Source organism: Suillus plorans, assembly GCF_016647745.1.
Source record: "Suillus plorans strain S12 chromosome Unknown HD556scaffold_2, whole genome shotgun sequence".
In the NCBI taxonomy this organism is placed as follows: Eukaryota; Fungi; Basidiomycota; class Agaricomycetes; order Boletales; family Suillaceae; genus Suillus; species Suillus plorans.
The window spans coordinates 972,637-992,781 of NW_024537386.1; the positions used below are offsets into that span (position 1 = coordinate 972,637).

Below are 20,145 nucleotides of genomic sequence, written 5' to 3' on the forward strand. Positions count from 1 at the left end.
TTCAAAATTTCTTGGAAAGAACTTCTCAATTTGGAAATATTACGGAGACAACACGGACCCTCCGGCGCTTGATAGGCTTCCCGCATTGCATCCGATGAGAGATATTCGTAATTCATGTTCCAGTTAAAGTGCGTAAAAAACCTCGAGGACAAGCGGGATATAATGAACGGTATACGTAAATCGTGATGGCAATGGCAATGGTAAAGAAATTATGGCAGGAACAACTTCCGAGAATGAGGACCAAAGGATGATTGAATGCATCTAGTATTCGCCAGCTTCCTCAACATCAGCCGAGTCGATACCGACTTCCTCATAGTCTTTTTCGAGAGCAGCAAGATCCTCGCGAGCTTCCGAGAATTCACCCTCCTCCATACCTTCACCAACATACCAGTGAACAAATGCGCGTTTCGAGTACAGAAGGTCGAATTTGTGGTCGAGACGACTCCATGCGGTTGAGATGGCAGTGGTGTTTGACAACATGCACATGCTACGAGAAACTTTGGCAAGGTCTCCACCAGGAATGTGAGCAGGTGGCTCATTGCAGATACCAAGTTTGAAACCGGTAGGGCACCAATCAACGAATTGAATCGTGCGCCTCGTCTTGATGACACTGACAGCTGCGTTAACATCCTTGGGCACGACATCACCACGGTAGAGGAGAGCACAGGCCACTATAGCCGCATAAGCAAAATAGGACCCGCAATTAAGAGTGACTCTTACTGTATTTGCCCTCCCTGGGATCACACTTCACCATCTGGCTACCCGTTTCAAAGCACGAGAAGGTCATATCAGCAACAGAGTTCTGCTCATGGTGTGCCTTCTCCGCTGAAATGATGGGTGCAAAGGTGGCAAGAGGGAAATGAATGCGCGGGAAACTGACAGGGGGATTAGAATGTAAACTTGTGATATTGACAGTAATTGAACTCACGGAACAAGGTTGGTCTGGAACTCATTCAAATCAACATTCAGCGAGCCATCAAAGCGCAAAGATGCCGTTATAGATGAAACAACTTGTGCGATCAATCGGTTCAGGTTCGTGAAGCCAGGAGATGAGATGTTGAGGTTCTTTTTGCAGATGTCGTAAATTGCCTCGTTGTCCACCTAAATCCAGGGTAAGAGAATGTGATACAAAAACACGCGAACCCACCATGAATGAGCAATCGGAGTGCTCAAGGGTAGTGTGTGTCGTCAACACCGAGTTGTAAGGTTCAACCACAGAGTTAGCCATTGTTGGAGCGGGGTATACGCTGAACTCAAGCTTTGACTTTTTGCCGTAATCAGTTGACAAGCGCTCCAAGATAAGAGCACCAAAACCAGATCCCGTTCCACCACCGAAGGAGTGGAAAACAAAGAAGCCTTGCAGACCATTGCAGTTGTCTGCAAGACGGCGAACCTTGTCCATAACAACGTCGATCTGTTCCTTGCCGATAGTGTAGTGACCACGGGCGTCTAAAGCACACTAAATATAGCTATATTTCAGAACGATACTGATGGACTCACAATTGCTGGCGGCATCTTCCTTGCCAGTAACGAGGGTCTCTGGGTGGAAGAGACTCCTGTAAGTGCCTGTTCTGACCTCATCGATCACGTTCGGCTCCAGGTCGATGTAAAGTGACCGCGGAACGTGCTTGCCCGAGGACGTCTCCGAGAAGAAAGTGCTGAAGCCATCGTCGTTGGCAGAAGGGGATCCTTCGACAAGACGACCATCAGGCTATAATGAATTTTTTGAGTGAAAGCACAGGGGGTCCCCAGGAAAAATAATCACGCTGAGACCGTGTTCAACGGTGTACAGTTCCCCTGTAAAGATACATAATTAACAATCAGAACTTCATAGAGTCAAATCAAAAGCGAATTGCATGCGTCTGGCACGCGGCGAATGTTAAAATAAGAATAACAAAGGCGATTGCACATGTCAAAAGTGGCGGAACACTTACAACAGGCATTTCCGATTTGAACACCGGCTTGGCCGACGTGGACAGAGATGACTTCACGCATTATTTCTGGAAAATTTAGGCTACAAAGTAGGATGATTGTATATCAGCAATCATACGACACGGAAAGACGCGTCTAAAAAGCTTACTGGTTTAGACGGGAGGCGAGGATGGGGTGATGGTCCAGATCAAAGGGCGCAGGGTTAAAAGTGCAACAAACACATGGCGCTTACTTAAGCCAATCGTTCTCACGCCTCACCATCAGTACGTCAATAGACGGTTCTCTATGGGAGTTTGGCGAACATGTGTTGTCCCTCTATGTAGTTTCGATAAGTCTTTACAAACCAGTACAAACGTCCGCTGTTAATAATTACTCAACACGATCATCAAACCTTGCACTCTTCTCAACTGCCTACTGCGGCTAAGTTCACATTACTTACTAGCAGCCTTATCGCCAGTCTCCATAAGTGCATCTCCTACGCGGCGCGTGTTTTCCGCAGCTTTCACGGCAACCTTACGCCCAGAGCGACTGGAGTTACATTAGTATACTAACATGGGCAAATTTGAACGTCAACTTACCTCACAATGGACTGCCATATTCGCATACCGTGAATATATCCCATTCCAGTTCGCACCTGCTGCTCTGAAACCGACTGTCTAGGATGTCGGAATGGGGCATCATTGGGATCAAAAGCAGCGAGAACAACGTCCACTGTTTTCACTCTCGGAATAGTCTTGTGGGTTGTTGGCGCTGTGTGATAAATGCTCTTCTTAAGCAGAGCAAGCGCTTCTCGCTATAGCTGCTCGGTAAACACCTAGAATTTTAATAACCAAGCTCACTCACTGTGTCTCGTCTTGCAGCAATCGCTGTAGGTGGTGGCTCTTCATCCACTAGGTCTAACGGCCCCCATCTTCTATCCTCTTGAATAGCCCCATACACAGCATTCGATCTCCCGACTATTGGCATCTCAACAAGATCATCGCTCTCTCCCACCAGCGAGAGGCCTCGTTGCCTTGCTTTCTTAATAATCGACTTGGACTTCGCTTCAATTGTTTTCCTGTTCTTCATTACCTTGGTTGCGCAATACTTGAAACGCCTGTCCCACTCCTCTTGGCCTTCCAGCCACTTGAAAAGAGTCTCTTCCTTGATGATGCCAATCTCTGATGGCCTCAGTTGTAGAGCTGTAATATCCTCTTTCGGTTCCATGAAGCGAACTCGACCGTGGATGTCTACACGTTCACGAATCATCAATATGTCTCCCTGTTAAAGGTGAGCATTTCAGTGACAGAAGAGCCGCCAAGTGAATTCTCACCGATCGGTCATTCATGGCGCACGATGGTACATCAGACCCGGGTATCGGCTGCAGAACGGGAAACGGATTTCGGTCGAGGTACTCTGCCGAACGTTGGGTGACATGTTTCGCAAATTCCGCAATAGAATTGTAAGCATAGTCAGCCTATTCGATTCGTCAGCAACTGAAACATAAGATCATAACTATCTCACACTGCTGGTGAAGGTGAAGACTGTCAAAACATGACACATTCCTGGAGCATCTGTTTTAACAGACGGTCTCGAACGAAAAGAAGTAGTGTACCATCATACACTTGCAGATGGACTTTGGTGGGCGTACAAAATTTATGCGCATTCTCTTTCTGCCTCAATCCGTCTCTAATTACACCCTCCCGTACAGGGTACTCAGCTGGATTGGCTGCCTTGTGCGCCAGATATATTATTTCGTCGCGAAGCACTTCTCCATCGCCTGCCAAAATATACAACGGGCAGAGGTTGCCTAAGGAGGCTTGAAGAATAGGTGAGACTAGAGGATGCGACAATTGCCTTCGCGGACATTAACCGTTAATGAATGTAAGAATGGAATGGAGGTGTCTCACTCTGTCATAGCATAGTGCTGTATCTGCGACCGTATTTCCAGTGGAACATCTCCAGGATTTTTCATGAGCACCTTCGGGGGGTTGGGCTGCCAAAAATCAATGTCATCTAGATTAGGAATTGACACCGAACCCCTGTTCACAGCAAGCTCATCCATAGGTATCGTATTACTTCCGTTTCCGTTTTGGTCCCGGCTTCGCCCGTGCCCTCTGCCAGTGAGATCACACTTCCCTCCGTCGAAAAATGATGATTTCTTCTGGGATTTCAGGGGAATGCTTAATGCAGAATTGCTTGATAATTGGTGCTTGGAACCAACAGGCGTAGAATCAGATTTCTTCCCAGCGTCAGTGGGCAGAACCTGCGCAGTGTGTCTTGTAACATGTTTATCGGAACCAGGAATATCCGCACGACATGGCTTCAGCAGTGGATCGGAGTGTGCACGGGCAACGCGACCGCCTCCCTCAATTGGATCCACCGGCCACAATACAGAGGGTTTGTTCATGAATCCATGAGGAGGTATGATGTCCTACTAGCCGAATCAGAAAGGAATATCCTGCATCGTGCTCAAAACTCACCGTAGCCGTGTTTGTACGAATACTAGGAAAACTGTGTGTTAGATCTACCCACGGGCTGATGAGCACCGCTCCCGCTGGTAACGGTTGACCCAAATCTCGCAGTACAGTGAGCATTGTGAGACACAGTGCGCCACCTGCCGAATCGCCGGCGAAGACGATTTTTGAAGGAGGAATGGGTTTATGGGCAGCATCATGAGGTGGCTGAATCAAGTAGAGATCTTCGTGTGGGGAAAATTGGTCCTCGCGATTTCAATTTCAAAGATAAATAGTGATGAACTCACATGCTGCGAGAACATCATGTAGGGGGCATGGCCATGGGTATTGTGGTGCCTTCCTAGACAGAAAAGACTATATATAACATGATCACAGTGAAAAATGTTGACACTTGCCGATAGTTGACGGTAAATGCACGCCCCCGAATTTTATGCGCTTTGCAAAGAATAAGTAAAGATGCCAGGAACTTGCGTGAACATACCGTATTTGATGATTTGATAACGATGGGTATCTACAAAGCAGGGTAAGTCTGAAGGTGTGTACAAGTTGGATTGATGTTCACTGATGGACCCCCAATAGTATCCGCCTCCATGAATGTAAAGCTTCAGTTAAGGTGGTCAGAGAATGTGTCAAACAAAACCAGATAACTCACCATCGTGGTCTCTAATTGCTCCATCGACATCAGAAGTCTTTCCTCTTCACTGTACCTCCTCCCAGCATCTATGTGAACACTCTCGGGTCGCAAGTGCGACTTCTCAGCAATCCACTCAGCATCAATACCGTCTAAACCACGGACTTGCCACCATCTTTCACCTCCAACAACACGTTTAAGGTCTTCGGGCCCAAACCATTGTATCAAGAGGTCTGCCGCCTGGTTGCATGAATGCAACGGGACACGCACAGGGATAACAGCAGTCCAAGGTGGAGCAGGCACATGAGTATTTGTACTGATCACAGAAGATCATACTTAATGGAGAACCTGGTGGATATAAATTGCATCTCACAATGCTTGGAGAGATTCCACAGTGTTCTTTGTTCCAAGAAGAATGAAGGATTTAACGATGTGAAATGCTCTAGAAAACATCAATGAGTAGGAATGTTGACTGTAATGAAGCGCACTCGTCAAAGAAAATGTCATCAGTAGCCTCTTCTTTCTCATCTCCATTCTTCAGCTTTTTCGCTTTCCGTTTTCCATGAGTGTAGAGGGTCTTGATGACGGCTAAAGATGCATAAATGACTGCACGGACAGAGAAGACGGTCCGCCGTACTTGGCGTAATATGCACTGCCGCTGAGAATGTAGAGACAGTCATTTTTGTTCAAAGAACAAACCAGTGTGTACGTGGTAGACGTGAGAGAAAGTGCCAGTAGCCGTACCACACACGTCAGAGACGACCAATCTGAAATTTCGAATGACGTCAGGGATATAAACCAAGCCTGAGGCCTGAGCTGGAATGAGTGAAAATGAGCTTTCAGAGCTTTTGCGGCAACTTGTAATTGCTAAGTGGAACGTGGAGGTTGACGGAGCAGTCTCGACAGGTCTCGACACTGCTGCGCTGGATAATGTCCGTGGGATACATAGCCAGGCATAGCACCTGTAAAACACGATATACAACCTACTTACGACCTGCCGAATAATGCCAGTAACACTCATCCAAGAGACATAAAATAATCGTCTGGTTGCGCTCACAGTTGACTCCCAGTCAGTCATAGTAAGTAGTGCGCGCACTGGCAATGAATGTTTGGACGTTGTTGAGCAAAGCCTTTAGAAACAAACAAACGCTCATAGAACTTCCTTTTTGGTCGACCGCTTCTCTAAGCATCACCACTTATTGTCATCCTTTTTGCAAGAGTTTGGCGGTTTAAAAGTCTGTCGTTGACCTGGAATTCAAATGATTACATTCACACCTCTTTCTGGTGCCGCCCGGTCATCCCGAACTGTTCCACTTGCATACTTGCTACAGGTTGACGATATTCGTATTCTTCTCGATTGTGGATCACCTGACTGGAACCCCGAGAATATTGAAACTCAATCTGAGTCCGGGAATGGGGTGATTTATCCTTGGCAAGAGTACTGTGACATAGTGAGAAAGTGAGTGGCAACTAAAATGCAAGCTGCACGATTTAAACATTAGTTAGGCATGCTCCAGAGGTTGACTTGGTTCTGCTGTCTCATGGGGACCTTGTACATTCTGGCTTGTATGCTTATGCATACTGTCACTGGGATCTCAGAGCCCCATGCTATACCACACTTCCAGTCCAGGCAATGGCTCGCATTGCAACAATGGAAGATGTGGAAGGAATTCGAGACGAACAAGAAGTTGAAGTTGAGGAGGAGGAAAGCAACGAATCTGCGGCTCCCGAAGGGGCGGGAAGCTCTGAGCCACATTCGCCAAAGCTAAAGAATGAACCCAAGAAGTTTGTCGCTACCGTTCAAGAGGTACACGAAGCATTCGACGCAGTAAACACTCTAAGGTATTCCCAGCCTACCCATCTACAAGGTAACTTTTAGCCATGAAGCAATCATTGGCGGAACATTGATATTCCCGACTTCCAGGAAAGTGTCAAGGTTTGACCATTACACCATTCGCAGCGGGGCACACGTTGGGGGGAACCATATGGAAAATAAGATCGCCTTCCGCTGGAACGATCGTCTATGCTGTGAACTTGAATCATATGCGCGAGCGACATATAGATGGCACTGTCCTCTACCGTCCTGCAGCAGGTGGTGTCTTCGAACCACTTGCCCGACCAGATCTCTTCATCACAGACGCCGATCGCGTGAATGTCGTCACAAGTCGAAGAAAGGACCGCGACGCTGCTTTGATAGGTCTGAAAGTTCATCTCGCTCGAATACGTTCGTGCTGATGTCATTAATGGACAGATGCCATAAGTGCAACGCTGTCGTCCCGTTCTTCTCTTTTACTTCCTTGTGACTCCAGTACTCGTCTCCTGGAGCTCCTGGTGTTACTTGATCAGCATTGGAAGTATGCTGATTTTCGCTTTCCCATCTGTCTATTATCGCGTAACGGGCGTGAAATGTTGACCTTCGTCCGGAGTATGATGGAATGGCTTGGCGGGACAGTGAGCAAAGAAGATGTCGGTGTTGATGGAAGCGGAAGAACGGGAGGTACCAGGAGGAGACGTGGTGATGACGATGCAGATGATGAGGCGTTGGGAGCGTTTGCATTGCGCTTCAAGTAAGTGAAATCTGAAAGCAGAAGGTGATGGACTAAAACCATTCGTACAGGTTTCTGGAATTCTTTCCCAGTCCGCAATCCCTTCTCCAGACATACTCATCCAAGGAGCCGAAACTGATCCTTGCTGTCCCTGCCTCGCTTTCACATGGACCGTCACGACTACTATTCTCTGACTTCGCCGTGGTCCCAGATAATGTGGTTCTCCTGACTAGTCGCGGCGAAGAGGGCACACTGGGACGTATCCTTTTCGATAAATGGAATAACTCTCAGAGAGGTGATGATAAGTGGGACAAAGGTAGAATTGGTAGCAACGTTATGATGGATGGAGCCATGACTCTAAAGGTGATTTGCACGGTTTGTACCTACATGGCACGTTACTTATTCATCTGCGTCTAGATAAACTCCAAGGTTCCGCTTCAAGGTGCAGAGCTAGAAGCCTTCCTTGCAAAGGAGAAGGCAGCAAAGGATAGGGAAGCTGCTCATCAAGCATCTATGGCTCGTAATCAACGCATATTGGAAGCGGACGAAGACGAGAGCGACGAAGATTCGGATTCGGATTCGGATGAAGAAGACGAAGTCGAACGCGCATTGGACGAAAGCCAAATGGATACCGACGAAATCTCCAATACTGGAAATGGTTCGCCGCGAAAACGAAAAATTACCAAAAATGAGGACGATGCTGACTGGGGGCTTGACATTGACGAGGGATTGACGAAACAGCTACTCTCCTTCGACATTTACCTCAAGGGAAACGTCTCCAAGGCAACATCATTCTTCAAGAGCGCTGGTGGCCAGACCCACCGTTTCCGTATGTTTCCCTACGTTGAAAAGAAACGGAGGGTGGATGAATATGGCGAAACTATTGATGTTGGCATGTGGCTGAGGAAAGGTAAAGTATTGGAAAATGAAGCAGAAGATGATGCGACTAGGGAGGCAAGGCGAAATCAGGCTGAAGGCGAAACTGAGGTAAAGTTTTTAGGTGTAATAAATGATCATTTAACTGACGAGCCTAATGCAAGGCTCCTCGTGAACCTCCTTCGAAGTTCGTCACTTCAGAGGTTGAAATACAGCTTGCTTGTCGACTTCTCTTTGTTGACATGGAAGGTCTCAACGATGGTCGTGCGGTGAAGATGATTGTACCCCAAGTGAACCCCAGAAAGATGGTAAATAATTACGTCGATCTGACATTTCATATGCTAACGATACTCGTGGTAGATCATTGTCCATGCCCAGGCTGCCGCCGCCGATGCTCTCATTGACAGTTGTGCGAACATTCGATCTATGACGAGAGATATATACGCTCCTTCTGTCGGAGAAACGGTGCAGATAGGACAACACACCAACAGTTTCTCGATATCCTTGAGTGATGAGCTACTGAGCACTATCAAAATGTCAAGGGTAAGTTTATTTCTCAGACTTCGAGCCCATTTGAATCAACGTTTGGTAGTTTGAAGACAACGAAGTGGGTTATGTGACCGGACGCGTTACGAGCCATTTCAGCTCCACCATACCCATTTTAGAACCCTCGGGACCAACGATACCAACGCCAAATGCAAACGTATTGCATGCCCCACGAATACTAGGCTCCCGGCCAATTCAGATTCTACCGCGGTCGACAATGATAGGGGAGCTCAAGTTGACTGCACTTAAAAGCCGATTGGCATCAGTCGGTGTTCAAGCCGAATTGGTTGGTGAGGGTGTGCTGATTTGCGGCGCTGGGGCGAGGCGGGATGAATCTTCTAATTCTATACAAGACACAGTTGCCGTACGCAAGACAGGTCGAGGAAGAGTGGAGTTGGAAGGTAACGTTTCCGACATCTACTATGTCGTACGCAAAGAGATTTATAATCTCCATGCCTTGGTAGCAACATGATGTATCGTCCCCCGAGCTGGAATGAACCTATCTATTTAATTGCAGCATTATATTAAGCGCGCACAGCGAGTCTACAATCCAAGTATTAGTTGCACATGCTATTCCAAATCCGACTGCTATGTAGCTCTAATGATGAAATTGGCCCTGTCGTATTGTACCTAGTCATATATAAAGACTGTTCATATTCCCTTTCCAGCATCTTCTTTCAAACTCGCAATGCGGTTGAGTACCAAATAATCGCCTTGCCTAATTCCAGGAGTAACATCTGAGGGTTCGTCTAGAGCACCCAAGCGAGATTCTGAATCTACTGCAAGGTACGCGACACGCAGACCTTGGAATCGTACACACTCCTTTCCGGCAAGCTGCTCTGGCGTGATTTCCGGAGTGTGTGCGTCATGGGAGCCCGCACCCGGGGTTGCCTTGATTTTAGCTGATCTCGCCCGAGCCTCCTCGAGGGCGTCTGCGACACACCGCTTTGCAAGCGGCCAGAAACTGACTTCCACCATGGCACCCTTGATGACTTCCATGCTATTAGGGTTGATATCAGCCTTGAAGTCAGGGGTAGCCGCTAGGGGGTTATCACTCTTGAATAAAGGGTGAAATATTCTTGTCTCGTCGATGCGAACAGGGCTTCCAGAAGATGCATGTTCTGCGACCCACTGGATATATGCCTTGGGTTTCGGAGGAGTACCAGAATCTTCGAGACGACAGAATACCTCTGTCACCTCACCAGAGGCTGAATCAGTCTTGTACGATGTACATGTAATTGGGTAAGGTGCTTGGAATAGACCGACACTCTTTCCAGGAGCAAGGCGGAAGTAATCTTTTGAGTCCTCCAGCCTGAAGTCGTCTGCGTCGATGTAAATCGTGCGGGTGAATGGGATTTGTGAAGATCCGAGCTGGGGATTCTTGGGATGGAATGGTTTGTCCACCATTACGAGGTAGTCGTCGGGCACGTTCTCGATTATGACTTTGAGAGGACGCATGACCATGAAGAGACGTGGTGCACTTCCTTCCAAGTATTGCCTCACAGTCTGTTCAAAGCGTGCAATTTGTATGTTTGAAGCAGCCGTTGAGACACCCAACGTGCTGACAAATGACAAAATCGCGCCCGGAGGCACGCCTCGCCTTCTGAGGGCAATGAGAGTGTAGAGACGAGGATCGTCCCATCCGCTAACGTAGCCTTCATCTACCAGCTGGAGAATCTTTCTTTTCGAACTGATCGTCCCTTGAAGACTAAGACGACCAAATTCGGATTGCCTTGGTTTGTACACGTCCAGGGCGTCACAGAGCCATTCATATGACTGGCGTGAAGCAATGAATTCTGTGGTACAGAGGGAATGACTGAAATCCGTAGGTCAATCAACAGCAAACGAGAAATGGGTGCCACGATGCTCACGAGATGTTCTCGAAGCTGTCCACGAGGCAGTGTGTATAATCGTAGGTGGGGTATACCTTCCATTTATCCAAGGTGCGATGGTGGCTTGCATCCAAAACACGGTACGCCGTGAGGTCCCACATCTGAGGGTTGCCATCTGTTAGATCCATCTTCATCCGAAGATTGGCTTCCTTGGGTCGATAATAACCATCAGTCATCTTTTTAAACTCATCCAGTGATTCTTGAATTGGCCGTGATCTATGCACGCAGGCTTTAGGAGCTGATATTTTCTCGCCCCTGTCAGCTTTGATTTGCTCCTCTGTAAAGCAGTTCACATTCAACGGATAATCGTCCTGAGCGGAAAGATGATACACTCACGAGTACAATGGCAGACATAAGCTTTGTCGCGCTTTATGAGCTCGATAGCAAGATCGTATAGCTGATCGAAGTAGTCACTAGAGTAGGTTATCTTCCAGGGTTCGAATCCCAGCCATCGGATAACCTCAATAATGCTCTGGAAATATCTGGCCTCTTCTTTTTCCGGGTTGGTATCATCGAAGCGCAAGTAACACTTCCCTCCATGGTGTGCAGCATAACCGAAGTTCACGAAGATAGCCTTAGAATGACCAATGTGTAGATAACCGTTTGGTTCCGGTGGGAAACGTGTCCAGACTTGGCCATCAGTTACGCGCAGGTGCTGCTCACGAAGTTCGGGCCTGATCTGAGGGTTCTCTCCTGGCTTGTGCAAAGCGCCCAAGAATCCCTCTTCAAAAACAGGTTTTCTATTGGATGAACTAGAGCCAACAGCAGCCTCCGATGCAGTTGCTGTTGGCTGCGCAGCCTTCTCTTTCTTGGGATCCTGTACCTTGTAATCAGGAACAGTAAACGAGGGTGGCAAGGAATGTAGTATACCTTAGCTTTCGGCTTCGCAGCCTCCTTGGCACCAAAGGTTTCAGTAAACGCCTTCTCGACGGCGTTCTTAACTTCCAGAGGGTTCGCCCATCGAAGAGCTGGGCTGGCCTTGACTCCACTAATAACGGAACCAAGGTTAGGCCAGCCAGTAACGGAATTCTCGCGAATGTAACTCGTGACTGCGTCATGGAGCTCTTCAGAAGTAATGCTGAAGCCTGTAACATTCGATCGGCACCGCGATCTTATATCATGATGACCGTATCTCACCGACACCACACTCTGTATCAAACTCAAGCTCGTTGATAGGCGCTTTAAATTTCTCGAGGTACTTGACAGCAGCTGCACATAGTAATAGGTCACTGGCAAACACAGACGTCGCATAATAGAACTCACCATTGACCTGATCAACGGATTTGAGCTTGCCCTGCAAGATTGCCCTGATGGCGAAGGCTTGTTCGTCAGGTTCTACAGATTCCGTCTTAGCTAGCTGACCAGCAAATGCGGTGATGACGGTGGCCTGCTTTTCATCGAGGCGAGCTTCGGCAAGATCATATGAAACAATCAGATTGCGAAGAACATTGGCGCTTTTGGCGTTCTTTGCCGCTTCTGCCGCTTTGGCCTGGGAGAGACCTATAGACTTGAAGAGGGGGATGGAAGTGTCTGATGCCGTAGGATCGGACTCGGACTTGGTAGGAGCCATTGGTGGGTGATGAGTACTTCAGTCCTAGGGTTCGGGGAATTAGGGTTCCTGCTCTAATTGAACAGATCAGTGACTCGAACATTTCGTAAATAGTTACATAATTTGCAATTTGATTATCTGTGGGCGCTAGCTAGGTAATTAACGTATCTGATTCAGTGGGCTACGAGCTCCCCGACCTCACCCACAAGCTGTCGTTGTGGTGAACCGTCTGGCTTTTTCCCAACTATACGAATTTCCATCTTCCTGGTCGCAATTTCGTTTACAAACTTGTCTACGTTACCATCTATGAATGCCTCTGATAATTCTACAATCCTGTCCATCACTATGCGAGCAGGTCTCCGAGACACAAGCGGAAGGAGAGAGAAATCCGAGAATGATTCATGCTGTGAGCGTACTACAACAAGCACAAGTCAGGATCAACACCTGCATGATTGATGTAAATCGAATGCGAATAAACTCACAGATGGTCAGTATTCTCCGTTTCTCAGGCTCCCAAGCTTGTACCACGCCGATCAATCGTGCAAAATGATCCTTCCATAGGCTGAATTTTTCAGAGTTAATGACAAGTAACTGAGGCAAAATATCTCCTGGTCCTTGAGGCGGGCGTGGGCCAGGAGAAGGGATCGGTTCTAGCCAAGGATCCAAGATCAAGGCTTTATGAACAGGAATGGGTGCGGAGACGCCAGCAGGAGGATCCATAGAAAGGATTGTGAACTGCACAACTGGTATAAGTCGCTGCACATTTTGTAAATATGCCTTACTTGCAACAGTAGCACCACCGAATGAATGTCCAGCAAGGAGGACATCTTTTTCGCATTCGACTGCCTTGGTATCGACGTCGCTTAACCACGAAGACCAGTCAATGAATTCCTTGTCTATGGGCCGTAAGCCATGGCTTGAACCTTTGTATCCATCTTGAATGAATTGTTTAAAACTATGGAATGTAAGGTATATCTCATATCGCCTAAAAGTCAGCTGTTGCTGTCGAAAATTAATCATTGTTTTTTCCTCATTCGAAGTCCAACTTGGGGGAAATCTCTCAGTTCTAACTCTCTCAAGGAAATAATAAAAATAAAAATGCATACATCAGGTCCTCTTCTTTGACGTAGAGTCCGGGTCCAGTAGTCGATGAAATGAATGCGTGACCCGAGCCATCACGGTGCTGGATGGCTAGAACCACTCGTCCCGAGGATGCAAGACGAGTGCACACTTGACTGCAACACAGTAATTATCTTAATTTCGCAATGCAGAAGATAGAGAAATACCTGTAAGCTGTTCGACTACCGCCCAGACCGTGTGAGAATATTACAAGAGGCCAACTTGAAAGACAAGTTTCAGATCTAGCCTGAGTATGCTCTGGAGATGCAGTGGGGCGCTGCCTCAAAAGAGGTGCATTTGGGTAGACTGGGATCTAATAGCGCGGCCTGGGTTAGCCATGGTATTTAGCTCTGTAGTACTAACATGCGCACTTTCAACAGGCGACCGTAGAGATACACGATAGGCCATAAAAACCAGGTGGAAATCCCTGTAAAGGCATTCGATCATATTCTCCTATACAATGTAAGCCATAAGACCTGCCTGAATAATGTGCATACCCATGTAGAGATGCTTGCAGCGGACTAGAAACGTGAGCTTGACTCGCTGGCAGCGTAACTCCGATACTGACCGAAGAAGCCAGTCCAGGCCTTTCTTAATATTTCTGCCCTTTATGTCCGCAGGATAATAGGCAGTGAATATGACTTCATCGAGTTGTAAAGCAGGTTTCACAGAAGGTCCGCCGTCACTGTGACTGTTTCCGCGTATCTTCGCAGTGCCCAGCACTTTCGTGGATACGGGAAGTTTGAAGGTAGTCGCCCCTACCGAAAAACGTCCACAGGAGTCCGGCAGAAAAAGCATGAGTAATACGCCCAGCGCTCAACTGTATATGTACTACTTCAAGCTTCATCGCTAAGAGCTTCCACGAATGCTTACGATGAAATTATGCTTCCCATTATGGTAACAAAGTTTTCCACCCCCTTCGTACAGCCTATGTAAGGATTTTGATTTCATCCATCGACTCATCCCAACCACTCAATCAGCTTGATGTCGACCCAGCCTCTACTCCAGCGCACAGCTTCAAAGCGCATCGCACTCCCAGTGCGCGTAGAACCAAAGGTCTCGTTCGCCAATGAGCGCACTTTCTTATCATGGCTCCACTTCACGGTTGTCCTTGGTGGCCTTGCGGTGGGACTGCTGAACTTCGGTGACAAGGTGCGTTACCTAGCTGCTTTCGTTTATCAGGCTTGTTCTAACCGTTCGACCGACATAGGTTGGGAGGATTAGTGCAGCGATGTTCTCTGTCGTTGGTGAGTACACATTGTACTAAACATTTCGGTTGCACGGTTTTCATTGGCTGGTTGAAGCCATGGCAGTCATGATATATGCGCTGTATATATATCATTGGAGGGCTGCTTCTATCCGCAAGGGAGGGCGCGGACCTTACGACGACCGACTTGGACCCGTAAGTTCTCGGCAAACCTTTGTATCGTCTAGCTAAACGATTTAAAACCAGACCATTCTATGCTCCGCACTCCTCAGTCGGTCTAGTTTTCATTCCACCAGTTTTGATATAGCCTGATCCCCCCACAGTTGCTATCATCGTCAATTTCGTGTTGCGGTTCACACAGACGTGAAAATACGGTGCTTCCGATGGTGCTCGATCTATGGAATGAGATTCGGAGGGTTTATATCAAATTTATTTTTCTCTCTACAAGCAAACACGAATTGGTTTTTATCATGTATCGACGTAGCATGTGCACATCGTCAGCTACGCTTTTGTCTCTTACCAACTCGCGTGGATGCTGAAGTGCCAATGGACGACACGGACATCGATCGGCGTGACTGAACCCGAGATTTAGATAGGCATCGAGGAATATTTGAGAAAAGCAACGAACCTGCTTGCGCCCTCGACCGCTTCGTATGCTCAGTATACTCTGTGCTCTACCATCAATCTCACCCTCGGCATCAGCATCGGCGTCAGCATCAGCATCAATGTCCGCTCCCGCACCCGGGCCTCCGTCAACTTCCATCGGTGTTCCTTCCTTGCCATCTTCCTCTGCGCCTTCACTTGCCCTCCCGAGTCTTATTCGCAACACTCGAATATCTTGTTCTACACGATCTACGACCTTCTTCGTGTCAATCAAAGCAGTAGTCGCTTCGATGAGCGACTCTAGTCGTGCGCAGTTTTCACGGGTAGGCATGACCAAGCGTGTATGGTTGATGCCCAGCTCAGTAAGAGTCTGGGTAACCTTGGGTAATAGCGCTGCCTTCGGTGCGGGAAGCTTGAACGAGCGAAGGTGTACAGGGGTATGCGTGATTTTCGTTGTCGATGACGCGGGAGGTTCAACCCTGACAATGCAATGTTGTGCATCTAAAGCAGGACAATGAACTTCGCGCTTGGCATCTCGTATTGAACGACGTACCATAAGCTACTGACTTCGCTGAATGAGGCCTCTTTGGCGGCGGAGGGCCTAGAGAAATGATATTTGACGGTGTGGAAGGTAAATCAATTTCATTTGCATTCTTCTTTCTCTTTTTGAATCCTTCCGCAGATAGGGCAGAAAGCCCGTCTTCTTCAGCGACTATGTCAGGTAGTCCAGAGTCAATACCAAGCAACGTCCGGAGAAGTTCATCGCGCTCTTTCTTGAATTTGCGTTCGTTTTGTTCCAACCGTTTCAATTCGATGAACAGGGCTTCTTCCTCAGCAATTTCCTCGGGCGTACGGTCTTCGAGGCTGGCGATGTAGTCTTTCCGCATTCTCTCGCGGTCTGAAACATAAGTGCCATTAGATCCCTCACCACGGAATTATAGGAATCACGGACCTTTGTCAAACTGATAACTGTTGAGAAGCTGAGCTTTACTCGCCTCATCGCCTGCCCAAGGTCTATTCCGAATGAGTTTTCGGCAAACGCTGTAGTATCGGTCCTTGAGATCCTGCTGAAAGTCAGTGCCGTGCAACTGCAAAGGCTGTTATGCTTTACTTCAAGAGAGCGTGCGGGGCCATCTGGTGGAGGCTCATAGCGGTCATGTACCACATACCACCGTGTATCATACTCTCGCACGACGTTAAATAGATTATCAGTCTCCTCCTTCGTCCAATCTTTATCTGTAAAGAAGGTAAGTGGTGCAGGAATATCGAGAAATTAACTTGCCTTCGAGGAAACGAATGTATTCCTCTTGTGAGTAGGTATATGATTGAGATTGCACATTATACTTTGTAAAGGAGTATTCTGTGCGTCCAAATTTTAGTATTTATATAGTGTTGGTCTGATGGCCCACACCTGCATCTGGATCATCACCTGCCTTGACCCAATGTCCCAGCTGCAATGAATCGGTGCGTCCAGCATTCCTAAATGGTCTCCATTCCCTACATGCGCCATGTCAATGGGCACGCGTAGGGAGTGCAACAGGAGACTTACCACTTCACCTTTCCACCCGACCCGAAATTTGGCTTCTGCTTCAGACGTGGTTTAGCCAAATGAGCTACAAGAGAAGGTGCGGAGGGTCCAATAAGTGCGTAGAGCTCTCGAGAAATGCCCTCAGGTTTCTTCGTGACCTGCCCTTGAGATTTTCGAGGAGCTGGTGTGATGGAATGAACTAATGTTGAAGAACTTGGTAAAGATAAGGCGCTGCGTATGTCGGACGCTGAGACTGCCATGATTTCACAACGGTTTGTAGACTTGACGGTCTTACTACAAGAATTGTTTTTCTATAAAAGGAAAGCAAGGCAATTTCTTACGGCGCGCCAGTGGTAGAACGAGCGCTAACGTATGGAACTCAAAATTTTTGATACAGTAGAGCAAGACCTGAGTCGTAGCTAGACAGACCAACTCTGCAGTAAGCTGCTACTGAACGAGCTGGGGAACCTCCAGTTGTTCTTGCTTTGTTCACCAGAAGGTAGACGGCACGATGCACACGGGTAAGATACATGTGGTCTCAATTGTGTCACAAAACCTTCTGTTCCATGATTATGTTAATCAAGGTATACAACGAGTAAACCGACACAACCAAAAAATGAGGACATTTGATAAGACACGGAGGAAGGACGGAGAGTTATATTTTACCTTGTAGAAATATACTAGGAAACACACAACCCACCGCAGAATTGATGCCCAATAGACGGCAATTACCTGCCAGCCATCATTCTCAGTCTGTCAGGATGCATACCGCCTGGTCCCGCATTGGGATCATTTTGGTTTGGTGAGGGTGGGCTACCGCCCGGTGGCCCAAAGTTACCATGTGGCGGGAAGGGTGGCATGCTGCCACCAGGTCCGCCACCATTAGGGCCATTTGGAGGGAATGGAGGAGGACCTAGTATTTTGTGTGCTGAATCCCAAACTTTTAATGATGCGAAGAGATGGACTTACCGCCTGGGAAACCGCCAGGAGGACCCATTGCTGCGGGAGGGGGCATACCATCACTAGGAGGGAAAGGTGGTATGGTGCCAGGTGGTCCCATCATGCCCGGGGGCGGGAAGGGTCCTGGGGGGAAAGGCGGACGAGCTGCAAAGAAATTCAGTTTCGGGGTAAGAGGACAATTGGGTCGGATACCCACGCGGAAATGCTCCGGGAGGACCACCGAAGCCCATGGGAGGACCTGGAAACGGTGGTGGGGGTGCGCCTAGGTGATGAGGGCCAAACCCAAACCCTCCCGGAGGAGGGCCGCCTCCACTCTCGTACGCTGCGGTGATCTGATCGATGATACTCTGTGCTTTGTCATGGCCAAGCGCTGAAATCATGCCTCAATAACCTGTCAGTGTGCGAACGCGATGCTCACTCACATGCATAGTAGTCTCGGACGTTTGCTAGGTGATTTCTTCCGCTGTTATGAGCTTTGCGCACTACGTGATGCTTCAGAACCAAAATCTAGTTATTAGCAATAAAGTAACTCACCTGAAGCAGAGTCGTGAGTGAGAAAAACATCACAGTAGTCACAATAGTGTTTCTACACTGCGATTAGTAGTTATTGCACAAGATAGAATGATACAACGTACAGGCATGACTGGGTCACTACTAGTACTGTTGTTGGCGAAAGAAGGAGTTGGGTATGTACAAGCTGTCTGAGTTCGAAAGATAACTTACTGCTTACCTCATCTCACCTACACTTCAATGGATCCTTCATCGTCGGGCATCCAGGAGCCTTTCGACCTCATCAGATTATCCCTCAGCGAACGTGTTTTCGTGAAGTTACGGGGAGATCGCGAGTTGACTGGCGTACTTCATGTTCGTCGACTCGGTGTATTTCATCAGCTCGCACGTACTGAATTATTTTGGTCTACAGGCTTACGATGGTCATATGAACCTTATTCTGAGTGATGTTGAAGAGACCATTATGATCGTAGACCCCATCGAAGGAGGTATGGATGGACAAGGAACCGTCAAAGTAAGTCTCAAGCTTGATGCTGAGCAACGAGGCATTAGTTATGACTTTGTAGGTGGCCAAGAGAAAAATGGAGATGTTGTTCGTTCGGGGAGATGGCGTTATCCTGGTATGCGAATTTTATAGACAACTCTTGACTAGTAACTGACTAGACGGTAGGTGTCACCACCATCGCGGACTTGAATATCTCAGGACGTTGTAGGCGTCGTAAATCGATACTTTCTCTGCCAGTATATTTTTCGGCAACAATCCCCTTGCATGTATCTCCAAAGCGTCTCACACATGTCCTTGTAATAATTGGATGGTAAGAAGTAAAAATGCATTTAATACATAGTTCTGATCGAAGAGGGCGTGATACATGAAACGATTCATTCCAAGATACAATACTCCTACACCTAGGTTGCAGCTATTACAAGTCCAGAAGGTTTGATTTCATTGACCTCAGTTGGCACTCCTTGAGAGGCAGTATTGGGAGAGTTAAGGTTCATGGTAACCGGGGGTGAAGGTCCAGGCTGGTCTGCTGCAAGATCCTGATCTGAATCTGGAGCTACTGCGCCAGAAGGCCAAGTATCAGGGTCTCTGAGCCAACCAGCATGGATGACTTTAATCTTGGACACGCAAGAAAGTAGAAGTAAGATGGTAACAGATAATTTTGAGATGAGGCGGAACTTACTACGAGAGTTAGGGGAAGGCTACGTTTCAAACGACCACCATTTACAAGACCCTTCCAGACCTTCTCAATTCCATCCTTCCAAGCTTGTTCATTATTGACGGCACCTGGCTCACTAAGAAGTTGCTCTAATCTCTGACGAGACGAGGATGGAGGAGAGCGGCGATGGACTTTTGTAGGAGTGAGCCAGAGAGCCCGACGGGCGGCATAATGAGCTGGACCAGAAGGGGGAAATTCAGGGTTGGATATCAGAGATGAGCTGGTTGATCTGTTTGGGGATGGCAGTGGAGTATCCTTTGGGCGACTACGGGCATCACGGGAATTGAATTTTCCTGCAATTTTGAAAAAACGGGAATTGGGGGGAACTGGGGGAGCTGGGCGTTGTAGGTTAGTGGTATTAGAGACAAATTTGTCTAGCTTGTTGGGTATCATGAAAGAGCGACAAGTCCTTGGTCGGCTAGGCCAGGCTTGCTTAGGCACGCACTCAACACAAGGACTTTACGCGTATATACAAAGTACTAAAATTAGTCATAATACAAAATTAGAAATTAATTCCCATATAACTCGTCAGCAAAGGCTACCGGGCTCGGACTGCCTGAGACTTGCCTC

At 47.7% G+C, this 20,145-nt stretch overlaps 9 protein-coding genes across 9 annotated transcripts; 3 read left to right on the top strand and 6 right to left on the bottom strand.

The window, feature by feature from the left end:
- Positions 1-29: 29 nt before the first annotated feature.
- HD556DRAFT_1323177 (Tubulin/FtsZ, GTPase domain-containing protein) lies at positions 30-2,120 on the bottom strand. The gene is made up of 8 exons (XM_041301413.1): positions 2,081-2,120; positions 1,935-2,014; positions 1,766-1,797; positions 1,501-1,711; positions 1,148-1,449; positions 929-1,101; positions 721-875; positions 30-671 (listed from the first exon to the last, which is right to left on the bottom strand). Exons 2-8 carry the CDS (start codon positions 1,993-1,995, stop codon positions 262-264), a joined length of 1,344 nt encoding a protein of 447 aa, XP_041167103.1. The 5' UTR covers positions 1,996-2,014; positions 2,081-2,120; the 3' UTR covers positions 30-261.
- A 105-nt stretch (positions 2,121-2,225) lies between these two features.
- Positions 2,226-6,173, bottom strand: HD556DRAFT_1516525 (alpha beta-hydrolase). The gene is made up of 17 exons (XM_041309079.1): positions 6,156-6,173; positions 5,657-6,098; positions 5,508-5,607; positions 5,393-5,461; positions 5,041-5,335; positions 4,951-4,990; positions 4,870-4,899; positions 4,784-4,823; positions 4,676-4,728; positions 4,395-4,612; positions 3,822-4,345; positions 3,527-3,768; positions 3,436-3,476; positions 3,245-3,388; positions 2,776-3,192; positions 2,511-2,725; positions 2,226-2,460 (listed from the first exon to the last, which is right to left on the bottom strand). Exons 2-17 carry the CDS (start codon positions 5,697-5,699, stop codon positions 2,364-2,366), a joined length of 2,568 nt encoding a protein of 855 aa, XP_041167104.1. The 5' UTR covers positions 5,700-6,098; positions 6,156-6,173; the 3' UTR covers positions 2,226-2,363.
- A 105-nt stretch (positions 6,174-6,278) lies between these two features.
- On the top strand, positions 6,279-9,459 carry HD556DRAFT_1303053 (beta-lactamase-like protein; the record flags this gene model as incomplete). Its single annotated transcript, XM_041299575.1, has 9 exons — positions 6,279-6,478; positions 6,526-6,887; positions 6,944-7,216; positions 7,271-7,586; positions 7,637-7,928; positions 7,983-8,552; positions 8,606-8,749; positions 8,802-8,984; positions 9,034-9,459. 9 exons carry the CDS (start codon positions 6,279-6,281, stop codon positions 9,457-9,459), a joined length of 2,766 nt encoding a protein of 921 aa, XP_041167105.1.
- Positions 9,460-9,638: 179 nt separating this feature from the next.
- Positions 9,639-14,411, bottom strand: HD556DRAFT_1260682 (tRNA synthetases class I, catalytic domain-containing protein; the record flags this gene model as incomplete). The annotated part of the gene is made up of 13 exons (XM_041299041.1): positions 14,116-14,411; positions 14,028-14,068; positions 13,919-13,974; positions 13,715-13,860; positions 13,535-13,663; positions 12,911-13,473; positions 12,614-12,843; positions 12,143-12,434; positions 12,017-12,088; positions 11,750-11,964; positions 11,216-11,696; positions 10,859-11,156; positions 9,639-10,803 (listed from the first exon to the last, which is right to left on the bottom strand). The coding sequence occupies exons 1-13, from the start codon at positions 14,343-14,345 to the stop codon at positions 9,639-9,641; spliced, it is 3,918 nt and encodes a 1,305-aa protein (XP_041167106.1). The 5' UTR covers positions 14,346-14,411.
- A 120-nt stretch (positions 14,412-14,531) lies between these two features.
- On the top strand, positions 14,532-15,121 carry HD556DRAFT_1224298 (uncharacterized protein; the record flags this gene model as incomplete). Its single annotated transcript, XM_041296948.1, has 5 exons — positions 14,532-14,699; positions 14,758-14,794; positions 14,852-14,949; positions 15,001-15,025; positions 15,078-15,121. 5 exons carry the CDS (start codon positions 14,532-14,534, stop codon positions 15,119-15,121), a joined length of 372 nt encoding a protein of 123 aa, XP_041167107.1.
- On the bottom strand, positions 14,955-17,145 carry HD556DRAFT_1469702 (uncharacterized protein; the record flags this gene model as incomplete). The annotated part of the gene is made up of 8 exons (XM_041308424.1): positions 14,955-15,329; positions 15,383-15,858; positions 15,911-16,255; positions 16,310-16,421; positions 16,469-16,593; positions 16,652-16,717; positions 16,769-16,854; positions 16,907-17,145. The coding sequence occupies 8 exons, from the start codon at positions 17,143-17,145 to the stop codon at positions 15,252-15,254; spliced, it is 1,527 nt and encodes a 508-aa protein (XP_041167108.1). The 3' UTR covers positions 14,955-15,251.
- A 106-nt stretch (positions 17,146-17,251) lies between these two features.
- On the bottom strand, positions 17,252-18,532 carry HD556DRAFT_1323226 (U1 zinc finger-domain-containing protein). Its single transcript, XM_041301414.1, has 6 exons — positions 18,481-18,532; positions 18,380-18,431; positions 18,268-18,327; positions 18,042-18,215; positions 17,855-17,989; positions 17,252-17,798 (listed from the first exon to the last, which is right to left on the bottom strand). Exons 1-6 carry the CDS (start codon positions 18,484-18,486, stop codon positions 17,614-17,616), a joined length of 612 nt encoding a protein of 203 aa, XP_041167109.1. The 5' UTR covers positions 18,487-18,532; the 3' UTR covers positions 17,252-17,613.
- Positions 18,533-18,563: 31 nt separating this feature from the next.
- Positions 18,564-19,198, top strand: HD556DRAFT_1323231 (like-Sm ribonucleoprotein). The gene is made up of 4 exons (XM_041301415.1): positions 18,564-18,709; positions 18,768-18,869; positions 18,922-18,975; positions 19,026-19,198. Exons 1-4 carry the CDS (start codon positions 18,596-18,598, stop codon positions 19,047-19,049), a joined length of 294 nt encoding a protein of 97 aa, XP_041167110.1. The 5' UTR covers positions 18,564-18,595; the 3' UTR covers positions 19,050-19,198.
- On the bottom strand, positions 19,199-20,016 carry HD556DRAFT_1323235 (uncharacterized protein). The gene is made up of 2 exons (XM_041301416.1): positions 19,540-20,016; positions 19,199-19,474 (listed from the first exon to the last, which is right to left on the bottom strand). Exons 1-2 carry the CDS (start codon positions 19,966-19,968, stop codon positions 19,262-19,264), a joined length of 642 nt encoding a protein of 213 aa, XP_041167111.1. The 5' UTR covers positions 19,969-20,016; the 3' UTR covers positions 19,199-19,261.
- Positions 20,017-20,145: the final 129 nt, after the last annotated feature.